At 52.4% G+C, this 16,502-nt stretch overlaps 2 protein-coding genes across 2 annotated transcripts in view; one reads left to right on the top strand and one right to left on the bottom strand.

Annotated features, from left to right (window-relative positions):
* Nucleotides 1-5,178, top strand: part of LOC122369245 (IQ motif and SEC7 domain-containing protein 1-like) — a 60,500-nt gene extending 55,322 nt beyond the window's left edge. The window contains exons 10-13 of the mRNA XM_043343830.1: nucleotides 54-193; nucleotides 503-731; nucleotides 2,235-2,433; nucleotides 4,068-5,178. Of these exons, the coding sequence (XP_043199765.1) occupies nucleotides 54-193; nucleotides 503-731; nucleotides 2,235-2,433; nucleotides 4,068-4,356 (857 nt within the window). The 3' untranslated portion in view covers nucleotides 4,357-5,178. The remainder of the gene's footprint in view (nucleotides 1-53; nucleotides 194-502; nucleotides 732-2,234; nucleotides 2,434-4,067) is intronic.
* A 174-nt stretch (nucleotides 5,179-5,352) lies between these two features.
* Nucleotides 5,353-14,423, bottom strand: LOC122369244 (uncharacterized protein CG3556-like). Its single transcript, XM_043343829.1, has 9 exons — nucleotides 14,408-14,423; nucleotides 13,524-13,794; nucleotides 13,253-13,356; nucleotides 11,561-11,710; nucleotides 11,059-11,216; nucleotides 10,537-10,717; nucleotides 7,213-7,417; nucleotides 6,774-6,928; nucleotides 5,353-6,407 (listed from the first exon to the last, which is right to left on the bottom strand). Exons 1-9 carry the CDS (start codon nucleotides 14,421-14,423, stop codon nucleotides 6,346-6,348), a joined length of 1,302 nt encoding a protein of 433 aa, XP_043199764.1. The 3' UTR covers nucleotides 5,353-6,345.
* Nucleotides 14,424-16,502: the final 2,079 nt, after the last annotated feature.

The following is a 16,502-nucleotide window of genomic DNA, read 5'->3' as shown; positions in this document are numbered from 1 at the left end:
TTGTACAGCTCTCGTACAACCCCCTCTGACTCCTCCCTCCCTCCCCTCTCCAGACATTGACGATGGAGCCGACGTGGACCCGCACATCCTGGCCGGCATCTACGAGCGGGTGCGAGCCCAGGAGTTCCGTGCTGGAGCCGACCACGTCACGCCCGTGCTCAAAGTGGAGCAGACCACCATCGGAAAGAAACCGGTATGTTTGGAAGGGGAATGAAAAGATAGGTGGTGGGATTAGGATACTGGATGCATGGTTTATTGTCGCTTTTCGTCATTGCCATCTGGATTGTGGTCTATCATGAGGTTTCGCTGGGTTTGAATTAGCGATAGAGCTCTTCTAATATCTTTTTTGTTTGGTAAATGGAACTTTTCATCATTCATGAAATTGTTATTCATTGAATAGCTAAATACTGACGAATCGTGCGAACAATACTGGACTCGTCTGACGGCGTGCTCATCTGTCTGACTGCTCCGAATCTGACCTCCCTCCCCGCCCGTCTCACAGCAGCCGCTGGCGCTGCCGCACCGCCGACTGGTCTGCTACTGCCGCCTGTACGAGGTACCCGACGTCTCCAAACGCGACCGGCCCGGCGTCCACCAGCGAGAGGTGTTCCTCTTCAACGACCTCATGCTCGTCACTAAGATCTTCAGCAAGAAGAAGAACGCCATGACGTACTCGTGTCGGCAGAGCATCCCGCTGGCCGGACTGTCCGTGTCGGCGTTCGACCTTCCTCGTGAGTTGACTCACTATGATCTGTTTTAACCCGCGCCCTGCTGGGGGGGGGGGGTGTTTGAACACCCCCCCCCCCTTGTGGTTTTTCGCGAATATCTCAAAAACGGCGGCGCGGAGCGCCGCCGTTTTTGGTACACCTTATCATACATCAATTCTACACATGTTGTGAAAATTTCAGACCAAGGTCATTCAAGGTCAGGTCACCAGGTCACCTGAAGTGACCTCACCTCATAAAAAGTTTCAATGTCTGTCATAGCTACACCGAGTGACCGATCGCTTTGAAACTTTCAGCGATTGCTAAGAGCAATAGCATGTACAAAATGTATATCTCAGAATTTTGACATCGATGACCTAAGGTCAGGTCAATTTTGCGACCTCCCCATTATAAGTCAATGGGAGAAAATTGAAATGCGCCTCTTTTGGACGAAAGACATTATAAACACTCCCAAACACTGAATTACAAGTGGTTTAGACACACTGAACATGAAAATGGTGTCCGTGACCCCTGCTTTTGCCCTGAGGTCATCTTAGGTCACGAATGGTATCTAACAGTTTTTCGCAAATAACTTTTGATAGAGGCATGCAAGAGCGATGAAAACGCCTTAGATGTGTTCAGCTCGACGATACGGATCGACTGATATGCAACATGACCCTTTCCGGTCAGGTCATGACCTTGACCTGAGGTCAAATTTTCAAGTTGACCTTTCAAGGTCAAGTTATAGTTCATTCGATGCGTCTTGACGTGAGGAACACGATGCCGGTAAAAGTAAGCTCGTACAATGCTTGGGTCAAAAGTTATTGCAGAAAAACTGTTTCCGAAAAAATCGGCTATTTTTGCAGTTTTTGCCCCCTGCAGGCAAAACCGTTGACGTTAGGTCAAATCTGAGAGAATTTCTCAGAAATGGCGTTAATAGCGCTATCGAATGCGCTTTTCCGCGGCGCTGTAGCTCTATTGGTTCCCGAGTTATGCGTTGGCTTCTTGGAAATTGTCGACATTCGACCTGGAAATCGGCGAAATTTTGCCTTCAATGACCTCTGGTGACCTGATCTTTGACCTGACCGAAAAATTGACCAAAGTGATTTCCTCATTATTTTTGACGCTCTTTCGAACGCCGCCTTCTGCGTATCGCTACGTGGCCCAGGAGCCGAGTTAGAAGGGGGGTGTTCAAACCCCCCCCCCCCCCAGCAGGGCGTGGAAATCCAGGACCCCCAGCCGGGCGCGGGTTAACGCTCAGTAGAGGCTGCAACTTAGGCAAGGAATCTATTTTACCCTGTGCTCTTTTGCATCTGTCATATATGTTATTTGCCGTGGCTTTTTTGGATGGGCCATCTCTCGAATACGTAGCTTATCTTGATTGGTATTGCCCTTAAAGGAAGTGACAAGTGGCAAAAGTATTACAGTGGCATCTCTTGTTGGCATGCTACCGTGTTCCCTCGTGTGTCACCTCACCCACTAGATTCCATAGCGTTCTCCATCTAACAACCAAGCCCCATTCCGTTTCAGACTACCCATTCGGGATCCGGCTCTCGCAGCGTGTGGACGGAAAGGTGCTGCTCACCTTCAACGCGCGCAACGAGCACGACCGGACCAAATTCTGCGAGGACCTGCGAGAGAGTATCCTGGAAATGGACGAGATGGAGGCACTGCGCATCGACGCCGGTCTGGAACGACAGAAGGCGGCCGCCGCCGCTACACGCGCAGGGTGAGAGACGACTGGGGGTGATAGGGGAGATGTGTAGAGCGTATGGGAACATTGAAGGAATAGGAGAGACGTGCTAGGATAGGGAGACATGGAACAGTTAGAATTTAGATAGAACAGAAGGGAATAAAATTGAGACAAGTTGTGGGGAAAGGGCTGATGTAAGACAAAGGCATTAACATGCAGGGTTACGCTAATCATAAGAGTAAAGTTCGGTCGTATCTTGGGAGACGGATCAGGTGGGAGAGGCAACCAGAAGGATAGATAGCCTGGCTGTTGGCTTTTGTGTTTACGGACTACACACGCGGCTTGTATAATGTGGGTCACAGCTCGCGCTTTCGGCTAATGTGGAAGGTCGCGCCGATGCCTCGGGCGGGAGATGTCTCTCCGAGACCACTGAGATTCGTGACATCGTGCGTGTGGTCGGAGGTGTCTCATCCTGACCCCATTCTGGGTAGAAGCCCGCGGGATCGGAATCACCGCGAGCACCGGAGACTGCCATTTTAATGCGACTTTGGCATGTCTGGTGCGCAGCCGTCTCTAAATTCACGGGACTCTAAACCGGCAGCGATGCGGCGCACTCACTCTGAGCTCTACCAAAACACTCGGCGCGCCGGTAAACGATGTGTCCTTAGCAGCGGAACGCGGCGACTGTGAGATGTTCTCAGGCGGCTGGGAACTCTGCCCGCTCGCAGATGGATGGATTGCGAGCGAGCTTGGCTGGCCGGCCTTGACTAAATGGCGGTCGTGTGGTCTTTGTTCTTTTGGTGGCGTGGTTAGCCAGTGGCTTTGTGTAAGGTAGAAGTCCTTGTCATGCTGGGTCTATTTCATATAATTGTGGGCTGTTGTGGTTGCGTATTTTGCTTTTGTTAGTATTTTATTTGCTGTTTGCAAGTGATTTCTTTGCCAAATCTACCCTTATGTCAGATTTCGTTCTAAAAAATCCCCTTGAATTGATATGTCAACCACATTGCAACCAAATTTACGCAAACAATGATACAATGGTTACGGTATCAACAATGGGTTGTCGCAGCTCTACGTTTCACATCAAACGATTGTCTGCAGCCGCTAGGTAACGCTCCGTATGCTTCAAGGCCGCGTAAAACTCCCTGCAAAATCGTGATACGGTCTACCCATGGTCTGTAATTGTGATTGCGCCGCCGCGCGCTGGCCTGTGATCAGATCTGCCCTATCGGGGTATTGTTTTTACCGGCCGAGGGCGGCTGATGTCATGGTTTTCCGTTAGTGCTGCTCTGCGGACAGCGCACCCGCAGTGGCAGTGACACGTCCTGCCTCGCACAGTGGGGATGACTCCTTTCTTGAGTGGGATCGTAGGAGCTGGGATGTTTTTACTAAGTAGGTCGACGATTAACTCGAGAGGATAAGCAATAGGCAGCGATCGTGTGTTACTACTACTACGCTCTGATTGTGAAGGTTGTCAGTCATCTACAACTAACCGGTGCTCGGTGCTGCCACCATCGACTGGCGTTTGCAACCTTGTTAAAACAGCCAGGAAAGAAGACATTGCCAACGGACTCTGCTCTCGTCTCCCTTTTTGTCTTGACTGATAATAATAGTTCTGACTTGCCACTAACTATTCCTGCCGTCTGACCGCGCCCGTGCCCCGTCTGTTCCAGCCGGCCCACCGATAACCGGGACTCGGGCGTAGCTGATGTCGAGGACGGCTCAGACGGCTCAGCAAAGTCCGCCAGCAGCGGCGGCGTCGGACTGAAGCGGGCCGCCCTCTCCAACTCTCTACTTGACGTCAGCGAGGCGCGGCCGCAGCGCCGCGGCAGCGTGGGTTCGCTAGACTCGGGAATGTCGGTGAGCTTCCAGTCGAGCAGCACGGCGTCGGCGCAGACGGGAAGTCCTCCCACCCAACCGGCCGGCCAGCGAGCGCAGCGGAGGCCGCAGAGACGCCACTGAGCGCCCCGGGTAGGCGGCTGAGAGACCCGCGGGTCGGAGTAACTAGTTAATGCGGTGGTGTGTTTGTAGGGCGGGGAAAGCTGGACTGGTCTATAGCGCTCTCTAAGGCCTGGCGGTGGGTTGTTGGAGCTAGCTGCGTAGCTCTGGCTCTGAGCCTGGAGAGTCTGACCAAGGAGGGCCGCGGCGGATGTTCGGTCGCCGCTGATCGTGGGCTCCTGAGGGTGGTGTGGAGAGCGATCGAGGTGATCGGTGGCTGCTGGCCGCCCCAGCCTACAGTTCGCGCCGGTCGAACGCTGTGCAATACCTTAGCGAGGTGCCGTGCGCGCCGGACGAACCGCACCTGTTTGATCGTATTACAACTGAGACTGTATTTGACCTATGACGACCTCTCAGTTTCGTTAAACACTGCGAACCAAGGACTCCCCTATTTACCCCCCCCCCCCCCCCCCTCCCAAGTCAGGACGGTATGAGCCATGCGATGTCGAATGTTCATGGACTCAATTCACCCACTTTCCGTGGTCGGCGGCGACATCTGTTGAGCGTTTGATCACCCCAGAAGGCCGTATGGCGCCGAACCGTTCGCTGCGCTCCCAAGTGGTGCTGTATTCGCAGAGTCAACTAACACGTATCTAGTCTGGACCGTGGCGCTGCGATGGGGTGTTACTGACTGTAGTAGCGTGCTGTAAATATTCGAGGACGGGACACGCGGGGCAGACCGAGAGGCGCCCTCACAGACCGGTGATATGCAAACTGTATTGTATCAGCCCCGAAACGTAAACGCATGTCTCGTATTTTGACAAATATATCACATGTCAAGGTTGACGTATGCGTGTTGATGTTTACGGACTTGCACTGTGGTGGTTAATATATAAATCGCGTGACGTAGTGACGAGTAACGTGCGTTACGCGTGACTGGTGATGCAAGTTCAGGGCTATTGTGAAGTCTTTTCGAGAAGCCGTGCTCGCGGCTTTTGCGGAATGATGAAAGCAAACATCGGCGCTGTAGTCACTATATTGCCTGTGCTTATAGCATTGGTCACCACAAACAAGGTAAAGCATACGGGCGGAGTTGTAAGCCATTTTACCACTACAAAAGCTTGGCTTACGCAATAGCTTTACACAGCGTCAAGCCCCACAGCACAGTAGCAGTAACACAACTGACGCGCCGACTGCTCACTATAAGGCAATCAGCTCTGCAAAACGCACCAGGCATAGGTTTCAGGCACCACTGTGAACCTTCAGTGCGTACAGCTAGGCGTTCACACTCGTACTGCGAAGGCTGACAAGTTGAATGAGATCCAATCATGAGATCGCGGCACATACTTAGAGTGGCACATAAGATCGCAGCACAACTTATAATGACGAACCCAGTCCCATGGATCCAGAAAGAGGAACGAGAAAGAGAATCCGGCAAAAGGACGAAACTTTCATCAAATCGAGTCGAGTGTCTTGAGACAAAGCCGGGGCAAAGCCAAACGTGACGCACTGACTATTAACCAGCGTCCAGCGAGGTGGCAACAGGCGGAGCCCTTGCAACTTCACACATCTACATATTCTCCAGCTAATAAATGCTCTTGCAATCAATGCCGTGACCAGAGAGGACTATCAGCAGATAAACAAGCTCAAGCGAAACCGATGCACGTTCCCCCAGTAGGCAGCAGTCGGTGCCTCATTTGACATATTGCGCCCCGTGCCTATTCCTCTCCCTAAGCAAGCTTCCCATAGGCGGAACGCTTCCAAAGACCTTGGCATAATCGGGGAACGTCCGACAACATCCATGGCATAATCAAAGCGATACTGAACCATTGCTTTGGTTTCATATACATATGCTCAAAAATATGCATTGCAAATACTGAAGACCACGCCTAACAGCAGGAGACTAACAAACGAGCCAAAGCCGCTGGCTGGCTGCGGGACGAATTGACAAGTTGTGGACGCTCTCGTGAGACGTAACAACTAACAGTCGTCGCTGGTCAGTCGGAGGCCTTGTTACATCTCCCGGTACCAAAACAGCACGTGACTTCCATCGGGGGGCTGCAGTCGGTCAACACCTGAAAAAAAACAGGCACACAAAATGATATAAATACGGTAAAACGGCAGAAATAGAGGTAGAAACGTTGACTGAGAACCCTCAGTGTCGCTCTAAGCTCAGCCGTGGATTGTGGTGAGCTCACCGTCAACCAGCGATCGGAGAAGTCCCTATCGTTATAGTTTCCACTTTCCATTCTTAGGACAGGATGAAATTATATGTATTAGCCCCATTTTCATTATACTATCTGCAAAATAATACAACATATATGTTTAAGAACTTTCCATCCCTATCCAACTAAATCAACACAACCAAACAGACCTTCCGACCATCGAGTCGTTACATCTCGCGAGACCGGACTCCAGCGAGCTCCACCAGCTGTTCTCACCTACTCCGTGAACCTCCCGCTCTGTGGGCTTGTAGGCCGGCTCAGGGGCACTGTTCAGGGTGTAGAGCAGCCAGAAACGGTAGCCCTCCTTCCGCTCTCGGTAGCCGTCGATGGTGTGGATGTAGTGACCGTTGGGCCAGAGCTCAGAGGAGAATCTGCGAGCGAGATGGGTTGGTTAGAGAGGAGGGGGGATATAGCGGACGAAGCTTTCTAGTTGGAGAGAGAGAGAGAGAGAGAGAGAGGGGGGGGGCTTCTAGAAGCCAGGACGCCAGGAGATTCCTGAAGCTACACTTTCACCCAGGTCGCCGCAGAATTACTTAATAGCACTGTCATCTTGCTCACAAAATGTGTCCTCCCATCTGTAAAATGTCCTCCCAGTTACCTCAACGTCCTCGTGCGACCTCATTCCGACTTCCCGTTCTCCCGTTGCCCCACTCACTGAAAGTGACTGTTGAGCTGCGCGGCCAACTGCAGACACTCGAACACACTGGCGTTCTGCTGCACAGATACCAGCTGACGATAGATAAGGTCGGGCTCCGAGCCGATCCACAACCACAGGGTCACCTCGATCGGCGGCGGCGGCGGCGGCGGCGGAGGTAACTCGGAGTTCGCCCGCCCGCCGTCAGATGGCAGTGGCGCAGTTTCTGAGGGTGGCAGTCGGCAGTAAACAGGAGCGGTCAGTTCCATAGCCTCGTGTTAGTTGAGCAGCGGGAGCCTGCCAGCTGAATTATTGATCGGCGACACACTGAAACTACTGTGGATGCCTTATGGTCCGGCTATGAACACACTGGTAGAGTCTGGATAGGATGGAGCCTTGAGTGTCTATGCAAGTACTTACACGTGCAAGCGGGAAAATATTGACTGGTTTGAGGCGTTTAACGACAATTAAAATTCCGATCTTGATGATGGTATTTTCTATGCTGTAGCCTAGGGTGACACTTATTTGTAGGGGGAAATCCCAAAATGAATATTTCAACGCGCGAAAGCCTGCACATGGTGTGAAACCATGAGAAAACACCTCCTGTGAAGTTTCAGGTCAATCGGACATATTTAAGAGGTGCCCCAAAGCCAATATGGCGTCTGATGCCCTTTTCTGCTTCCTCCCCCCAACACGTCGCATAGCTCGAGCCTCGGCGGTGACCCCGCAGATTGCAGCTGCGCTCGATCGAACAAGAACATCTAACCGGAGTGCTGTCCACATCCTCCACGCTGCTGCTGAGGCGTACAACCCAAGCCCCCAGAACCTTGTAGTCAACCGGGAGTCGATCCAACGACACCGGAGGCGCGTCAGGGAGGATGTGGCGAAGGAGATCCGGAAGACGTTTGCTCCGGGCGTACCTACCCCTCGTCGTCCGACTCCATTGGGGCGGAAAGATCGTCGACGATATCACCAGCAAAGGCATCTGAGCGCCTTCCCATCCTCGTTTCTGGGGATGGCATTAACAAGCTCATGGGAGTCTCACGCTTGCCCAGCGGAAAGGGTGACGATGTTGCCACCGCGGTTGATTACAGATTACAGATTACAGATATATTCAGACAAGGTCCTCTCAATAGTGAGGCTTTTCACATGTCCACGTCATGATAGTGTGATACAAAACGAGGGACAGTGTGCAGCACGCATAATTGCCACACACGCACCCATACATGCTATTGCTCATGTCTGTTGCTTAGACAGCAGCACCTTTCAGGTTGTCAGCTGCCTGGAGGATTGGGGCGTCACTGAACGCGTTGTGGGAATGTCTTTCGACACTACCGCTTCCAACACCGGCGTGCGCGGCGGAGCTTGTACTTACGTCCAACAGCGACTCGGGCGGAATCTCCTCCACCTGGCCTGCCGGCACCATATTCTTGAGATCGTGGCCGACAAAACGTTCGGCGCCTGTCTCTCACCGTAGTCTGGGCCCGATATCCAACTATTTAAACGCTTCAAAGCCGAATAGGAATCCATCGACCAGGCGATGTTCGAGCCAATCGAGCCGATCCCGTCCACCAGTGACGAAGTCATTATGTTCTGCAAGGAGAAACTTCAAAGTACGCAGCATCGGGATGACTATCGAGAGCTCCTCAACTTGACGATCGTTGTCTTGGGTGGCGTTCCCCCTGGAGGAATCAGGATGTCCAAGCCCGGAGCCTACCACCGCGCTGGATGGATGGGCAAAGTGATATACGCATTGAAGATCTTCTTATCCCGCGGACATTTCAAGCTCACCAAGGCGGTGGAGAAGAACTTAGCCCGCTTCGTCCTCTTCTTCGCGACGCTGTATGTACCGGCGTGGTACGAAGCCCCGCTGGCAGCCCGTGCTCCGGCCCAGGACCTATCTTTCTGCCGCTCACTCTTATCCTACGAGGAAGAGGAAATCGAGAACTCCTCTCTATCGACGTTTTACACCCCCAACGATTTGTTTAAAGCCAAATTGCATGTGTACTTTATCAAAAATCGCAAGGGAAGCATCGAAAGCGTTTGGGCGTTATCTCTGGTACATCTCCGAGGAGCTGGTGTCGCTCGCTCTGTTCGACGTGAGGACCACGTTGGAGGAGAAGAGGCTGATCGTGGCTGTCTTTGGCCGCGACGGCGCAGAAGATCCACCCAAGCGGATTTCACTGGAGCCTGACCTGACTGTACTGACGAGGAAGACGCTGCCTCGCTTCGTCAAGCTCCAAGTTTCTCGTGGACGCCCTTGGCCCGTGGGACTTCCTTGAGGTGAACCCGGCCGAGTGGCCGGAACGCCAGGACTACCAGCTCGCCCGCCGCCGAGCCGAGTTCTCAAGGTTGTCAACGATTTTGCCGAACGGGGCGTGGCTCTGATTCAGAGTTATTGCGCCATCCTCACGAAAGATGAGGAACAAAGACAGTTCCTTCTCCAGGTCGTCGAGGAACATCGACGTCGTTTCCCCGACGTCCGCAAGTCGACACTAGATGAGTACCTGTGATTGGGATTTTGGTTCCTATGAGACCCCCCAGCGAGGGTCGAATGTACGCAGGTCAGCATGGTGTGCTTTTTTGTGTGCCAGGTGTGCCTTTTTTTGCTTTTTGTCGAGACCCCCATCGACGGTCTAATACACGCAGGTCAGCGTGGTGTGCCTTTTTGTGTGTCAGTGTGTCTTTTTGACTTTTTGTCGGGGAACATCGGCGCTTCCCAGACGTGCGCTATTCGACGTTAGCTGAGCAGCAATGAGTGGGATTTAGGCTCCCATGAAACCCCCAGTCAGAGGCTGGGTGTATCTTTTAATGTATGTGTATCTTTTAATGTATGTGTATCTTTTAATGTATGGTGTATCTTTTAATGTATCTTTTAATGTGTATCCCCCAGTCAGACACGCCGGTCAGGGTGGTGTGCCTTCATGACAGCGCGTGTCAGGTGTATCTTTTAACAAATTGCCATTGGTTGTTTGAGGGGTGGGAATTTTTTATCGACGTTTTACACCCCCAACGATTTGTTTAAAGCCAAATTGCATGTGTACTTTATCAAAAATTGAATTAAAAATGCGCTATCTATTTTTGGTGCACGTTGCCAAAAAAATTGGCTTTGGGGCACCTCTTAAATATGTTCGATCGATGTGAAAATTCACAGGAGGTATTTTCTCATGGTTTCACACCATACCCAGGCCTTCGCTCCTGAAAAATCAAAAGTTCAAAAATAAGTGTCACCCTACGTAGCCGTTTGATGGCATCCATATGCGTGCAACATGTTGCGCTGTGTTTTTCCGATACTGATGTTAGACCGAATATCTACTCATGTTTCCCCCGCTGTGCAGCGCTCACCTCCGACTATCTGTCCGCGGTGGCACGGTGTGTCTGTGACGTGCAGCAGTGACTTTCCACTCAGCACTCCGACAGCAGTCGCCGTCAGTCGTACGTCACCCAGTGAGCCGTGCCGTTTGGAGAGAATGAACCGCAGAGAGGCTGCCGAGTCCCAGCCGGCGGCGGCCACAGCAGTCAGCGCCTGTGAGGGGGACGGGGAGATGGCGCATAGGTTATTGTGGCATCCTTATCAGCATGGTGGACAAGTAGGGTCCTACCTAGCCTCCGCCCTCCACTCTCCTTAGTCGCATGGACCTGGCAGGCCAGAAAAATGGCGTGCAGGGCCCTCGCTCCCTGACATTGCCTCATGAACCAGTAGGGTTGCCACTTGTGCTCATTCCCTTCAAATTCCTCTCAGTTTAACTGTTGGGCTTAGAGGGAGGCATTAATAGGCATCCTTTCAGAGGGATGCATCCTTTTCCTCCTTATTCAGCTGATGGGCCTATAGGGCAGACATCATGTCCCCTCTTGGCTCTTAGTCACCTGATGGGCCAGCAGTGTAGTCTGCAGGTCTCCGAAGCCGCCGTCCGCCCGCTGTCTCCCCGCCAGTCGCCGGGTCGTCTCCGTCAAGTGGTGTTCCGTGCGCCGGCCTCCCCTCGCCTCCATACAGCGAAGGGTTAGCACGGCCAGAGCCAGTGTCTCTGTGAGGGGAGAGGTCTCAGATGGCCACCAGATTGGGCTGGAGGTCAGGACTAATCCTGGATGTGTCGTCATCCGTGATACATAGCGAAACGCTTCCTTCTGGAGGTTGGGGTTCATTAAAAAATTTGAATCACAAGGCGCTGACTGAGTGGGAGTTAGTCACTGTGACGGGCTCTGAGCCTGGGCTACACGCTTACAAATTGACTTGGTCTATATGTATATTGTGTATTTGTATTTTGACACACCAAGACAGCATAGTGCATATCCCTCATCGCTACTTCCCTGGCAGTGTTCCACTCCGAACCGCCCCCCTGTCCTCTGGTTAACACACATGACCTCTGACCTGTGCTGACGTTAGCCGCTCGCTCGCCCTCGACCGCTGTTAGCAGTCGGAGATAGTTCCTGCGTCGGTGCGGCGCCCCGGCTAAGCAGGCGGCCAGCTCCACAGACGGCAGGGCTGAGTCGTCGGCGGCCACACGGTGACGCATCATGGCTGACGACAGAGGGAAAGAGAGGAAGTCATGACAGGAATGACACAGATTATCCTCTGGATAGTGTTATCTAGTCATCGCCGTGATGTAAGTAACAGTGCCCATGGATATCACGAAATAGTTAGTAGCTTCCGCTTTTCCTACGACCAGTGTTACAGCTATTTTTCTGTGGACCTCGAACAGTTAATTCTTTTTGTCAACTCCTCAGATGTTGCCCTCTACGCACATACAAACTACGCAGCGCTCTCCTGCGTTTAGCTGCCTACCACAACGCTCTAACTCATTACTCCAAACATTTTCGCCCCTGTCATTTCTCGTCTCAGTTCTGAACCTCGCCCTAAACCTTTCCCACACTCTACCCCACTCACTCCATTTTTCTCCGATTCTCTACCCTGATTCAACTGCCGGCCTCCATCTCTGCGAAAACCATTTCACCCCCATTCTTTCCCTGGTCGAGCCAAGCCGGGCCTGGCTGAGACGAGTCGGCCGTCCTCGTAGCTGTATTTCTCCCATTCAGTCCATGGTCGCTGGATACGGAAGCGGGCTGTGGCCCATAACTCGTGGGTTGACGAGACATCGTCCTTGGCAGAAAGGAGGTCGGACGGAAAGAGGGGGCCCGGGAGAGGGGGTGGACAGGAAATGTAGCCGCGCACTGCGCAGTAGCCCAGGAGTGAGGGGATGGGTGAATGAGTTGATAAAGGACCACAGCCAGGAGTTGCATGATAAGCCGTCAGTGATCGTCGTAACTAATGATCTTGTATGTGATCGGTGTGGGAGAACCGTTGCAGAAAAAGATGCAGACAATAGGTAGTAACTGAATAAACGGCACAAAATTCACAGGAAGAGCCGATATATGGAGGTCATTAAAAATATTGTATGTGTAAATTCTCGAGTCCATTCAGTCGTTGAAATTGGGAATAGTGCTGGGAACCAGTGTTGTTGATTGATGACTGTGTATAACGGGCTACAGCTTTGTAGTAATAAAATGCAGTCGTGCCTAGCATGCTAAACACGATCGTAAACACCAGCCAGAGGGCATCATTGACTAACCGAATAATGGGATAACTTTGGAACAGAGCCTTTTAGATCGAGTCGCAACAATCGTATTTCGTCGGAACATATAGTCAATTCAAACAAGTTAGGTCAATAAAACCAAGTTTCTCTGCCTCTATCACCTGTGCTGTCACGGTAGTTTTGTTGAATGTCCCCTAACTTCCCTAACTATAGAGAATATTCGTATGATGGCACGGCATCACGACGCTTCATTTTGTAAATTATTTGGTGACCTTGGACTTTCGGTGACCTGTTGACCTGTGATGACGTGGTAAGCTTTAGTTACCCGAGGGCCAAGATATCTGGCCATCTATGGTGACCTGTGATCTGAAGGCATGATCACCGGTGGCGATCTGTGATGACCTGGTGACCTTTGGTGACCTCTAATCGGCGATGACACGATCATTGATCACCTGTGGTGACCTGTGCCGACCTGTAGTAACTCAATGACCCGGTAACCTCTGGTGACCTCTAGCGACCCGTTGACCCACCTGTCAGGTCCTTTCCCTGGAACCGGGTGACGTCCACACAGGAGCTGACCAGCGCCGTGACGTACTCGGCCAGCCGCACCGGAGTTACCGGACTCTGGTGCTGTCTGCAGACACACAAACACACGACAAGCGCATATAAATACACATTTAAATAATGAAAATAGTAAATTGAGTCGTAGATCAGCGTTGAAAATTAAAATAAACCTGTGGACAAATTAAACCAGCTCTGAACGCGAATCATATTTCATATCGCGGTAAACCGCTCACTTACCTCCAGATGGCGGCCAGCAGTTCAATCTGCAGCTGTTTCTCGGCCAGCTGATGCTCGGTCCGACTCAGACCACTGGTCCGGCTCAGACCATCGGTCCGGCCCAGACCATCGGTCCGGCCCAGACCATCGGTCCGGCCCAGACCACTGCCGTCAGCCAGGTTCAGTGCGATGACTGCCGCGGCCGTGCCGTCCCCCCAGCCACCGTCTGACCGCCGCTCCCCCAGCAGCCACGAGAGAGCGGCAGCGCCGGCCGATTGGGGGTCACTGCCGTCTGCCGGGAGAGAGCGACGGAGGAAACACGGGGCAGAGTGACGGAGTACTTTGATATAATGTAAATCCGAATCAGCACATCACTAAAACTTCGGAATAGAACCGGCCACCCGGTTACTTTGTGGTTAACTTCCTTCCCCCTAGATGGCACCAGCATCGCACGCCTGCGTAGGTATGCTGTACCACAGGACACGGCACGTTCCCACTCCCGACGCTAGATGGCAGGAGCGTCGGACGCCTGGAGTTATACTGTGCCGCACGGCTTGAAGCTTTCTCGCGGCGAGAGAGGAGTGGGAAAACGATTCGATAGCTATTTACACTGTAAGAACGAATTATTTTCAGTGGTTGTATGCAAGTGAATGAACGTATCCATTGGACATGGCGACGTATTGGGAAAATGCATTCGGGCAAAACGTGTAACCTCTCTTTCAGTTCACCGTAAGTTGATGAAGTCTAGAATTGCCGCCTAACTGCGCCCGTGGCGAACCCAACTCTCATTCGCGGTCCTCGCCTTTGTTCAGACCTTGCGCACGCTGTCCTGGCACCACTATGAACTCAATGGCCGCTGAACTAGTGTTCCTAAGCCATCAACTGAGTGTATGAAATTCGTTTACACCTGGCAGAGGCCATCAAAAGCGGGCGTGTTGGTTTGTCAGCCCGCTGTTGGTGGGCGGGTGCTGGCAGCTCGCGTGCCCCGCCAGCTGAGCGGTCACATGACGCGCTAGCACTTAGCTGGAGCGGAGTCGAAACTCGAAATCAATAGAGCACTGCACTGCTGCGAGCAGCGGCAGCGGGGAGCCCGGGGCCGGCCCACAAACAAGGCAGCTAGCTGCAATGCAGCAACAAAGGCCAGCCGCAATGATGTGATTGGACTCTCAGTTATGATGTGTGCCTTTTCACTTTCATGTCGAAGCATATTTGTTTATGTGGGTACATTCACTATAAAGTACACATCTCATAGACATTGCATTGCACAGTATCGCTGGTGTTTTATTAGACAATGGACAAACGGACAATGTTAGACGGTCTTTCAGTTTGAATCATGCAGGTTATCTAAATAGTAAGCACTCAATAAACTCGAAAGGGTTATTGAATTGTTTGATAAAGATCTGACATCCGAGGTCACCGGATAAATGATCGCCTCTAAATACCGGCATATAGGCACTTACCGGCAGCGTATGAAGGTGCGAAGCATATAAGGAAAATGCTGATAAAATACCTCATCTTCTCTTTATCTGAAAAGAAAGAAATACAAAATTATCCCATAGATACTAAAAATGCATCCAAAAGCTTTTTCGGATGTACATACCTGCGTTAAAAAGCAGCTGTACCAAGCCAGAAAGACTGAGGCGGATAAATAAAATCGACTTCAAAAATTTTGAACACACATACACTAACATCAAATGCCACGGCATCAATCGACCAAAATCCCAAACGGCCCCATATAGTATACGAAGCGACTCGTCTCTGACTGACCTTGAGTGACCGACCGATCCAAGTTGCGCTGACCTCAGACTGGGGAACCGGGAGGGGTCCAACTGCCGGCCGCGATGGAAAGGTATGACGAACAGACGACGATGATGACCCTCACTATCCACCAGCGCTGCCTGATGTCCTCACTCCGGTGCTGACTCGGTGTGAGCCCTCCTTGACCTTGACTGGCGTCTGCTCGGGACACTCAGATATTGTCTAAAAGGTTGTAATTATGGAAATCATCACTACCGTCTCACCTCTGGAGTCCTTGCTGGCGCAGCAGTGCCCCCGCTGCCTGCCCCAGGTCACCTTCACTGCAGGGGTTTGACGTATTTATTCAGCGACTGCAGAGTGCAGACTGCTGCGCACGGTCCCAACCTTGCCACAGTAGAGTTGGACGCGGCCTTTGAGCACAGCTGTACAGTATACCGGTGACAGTAGAGGTGATGGTTACATGAACTCAGACGCGCACAGTCGCAACAGTCGCAAGGCACTACACCCGCCAGCTCGTCCAGTCGCGCCGCCGGACCCCGCTCTGCCCGCCTCGGCAAGCCGACTGACCCCGCCCCCTCCCTCCCCCTCGGCGACCCGACCCGGCGGCGCCGACTTCACGGTCGACATCGGTCGATCGGCCCCCGGCGGCGGCGGCGGTGGAGTCGACGGGAGGAGTCGGGAACGGCCCGCCCGGCCCCCGGCCTCTGGGCTGGCGGATTCGATCACAGCTTCATAATGCCTATACAGATGGGTACAGTCTGCGAATGGAGAACTCACAATGTCCGCTCGCTTTTCTCCACGTGATGTATTCAATAGGCAGACCTCGGGTGTTTCTTAGGTGGTGAGTGGACGACTGTCCTGAGACGAAGCATTACGCTCACCTCAGAGGGTGACTGAACCTTTGTCGTAGGGCGACAAATAATCCCCCCCCCCCCCCCCCCAGAGTGCAGCCCTTCAGAACAGGCAGCGCAGTCGACGATACGTTTTTCGAGTGGCAATATCAGGCCTTTTAAAGGAGGCAATATACTTGAATATACCTCCTAAGAGCAGCAATACTCCATTTCAAGGGCGTTAATAAGATGGCCGAGGACGGCTATGGGCACTGTGAGGGCAGTAATATGCCCATATAATGGCGGCACAGCGTCCTCAGAACGTGACAACACGCCTTATGCAGGCAACGACGTCGATGGCTTATTTTATCATCGTGCCTTTCTCGCCCGTAGATGCCCTTTGGCTTTGTGA

The sequence above is a fragment of the Amphibalanus amphitrite genome, unplaced genomic scaffold (assembly GCF_019059575.1).
Source record: "Amphibalanus amphitrite isolate SeventyFive unplaced genomic scaffold, NRLGWU_Aamphi_draft 001019F_arrow, whole genome shotgun sequence".
Taxonomy (NCBI): domain Eukaryota; kingdom Metazoa; phylum Arthropoda; class Thecostraca; order Balanomorpha; family Balanidae; genus Amphibalanus; species Amphibalanus amphitrite.
The sequence above is the reverse complement of the archived record's forward strand: the minus strand, read 5'-3'. Positions and strand labels throughout refer to the sequence as shown.

Coding starts and splice junctions, on each gene's coding strand:
- LOC122369244 (XM_043343829.1), bottom strand. Junction 11,711..13,252: donor CCAGGGAAAGGACCTGACAG/GTGGGTCAACGG, acceptor CTCTGTCGTCAG/CCATGATGCGTCACCGTGTG. Junction 6,408..6,773: donor GCGGGAGGTTCACGGAGTAG/GTGAGAACAGCT, acceptor GTTTTTTTTCAG/GTGTTGACCGACTGCAGCCC.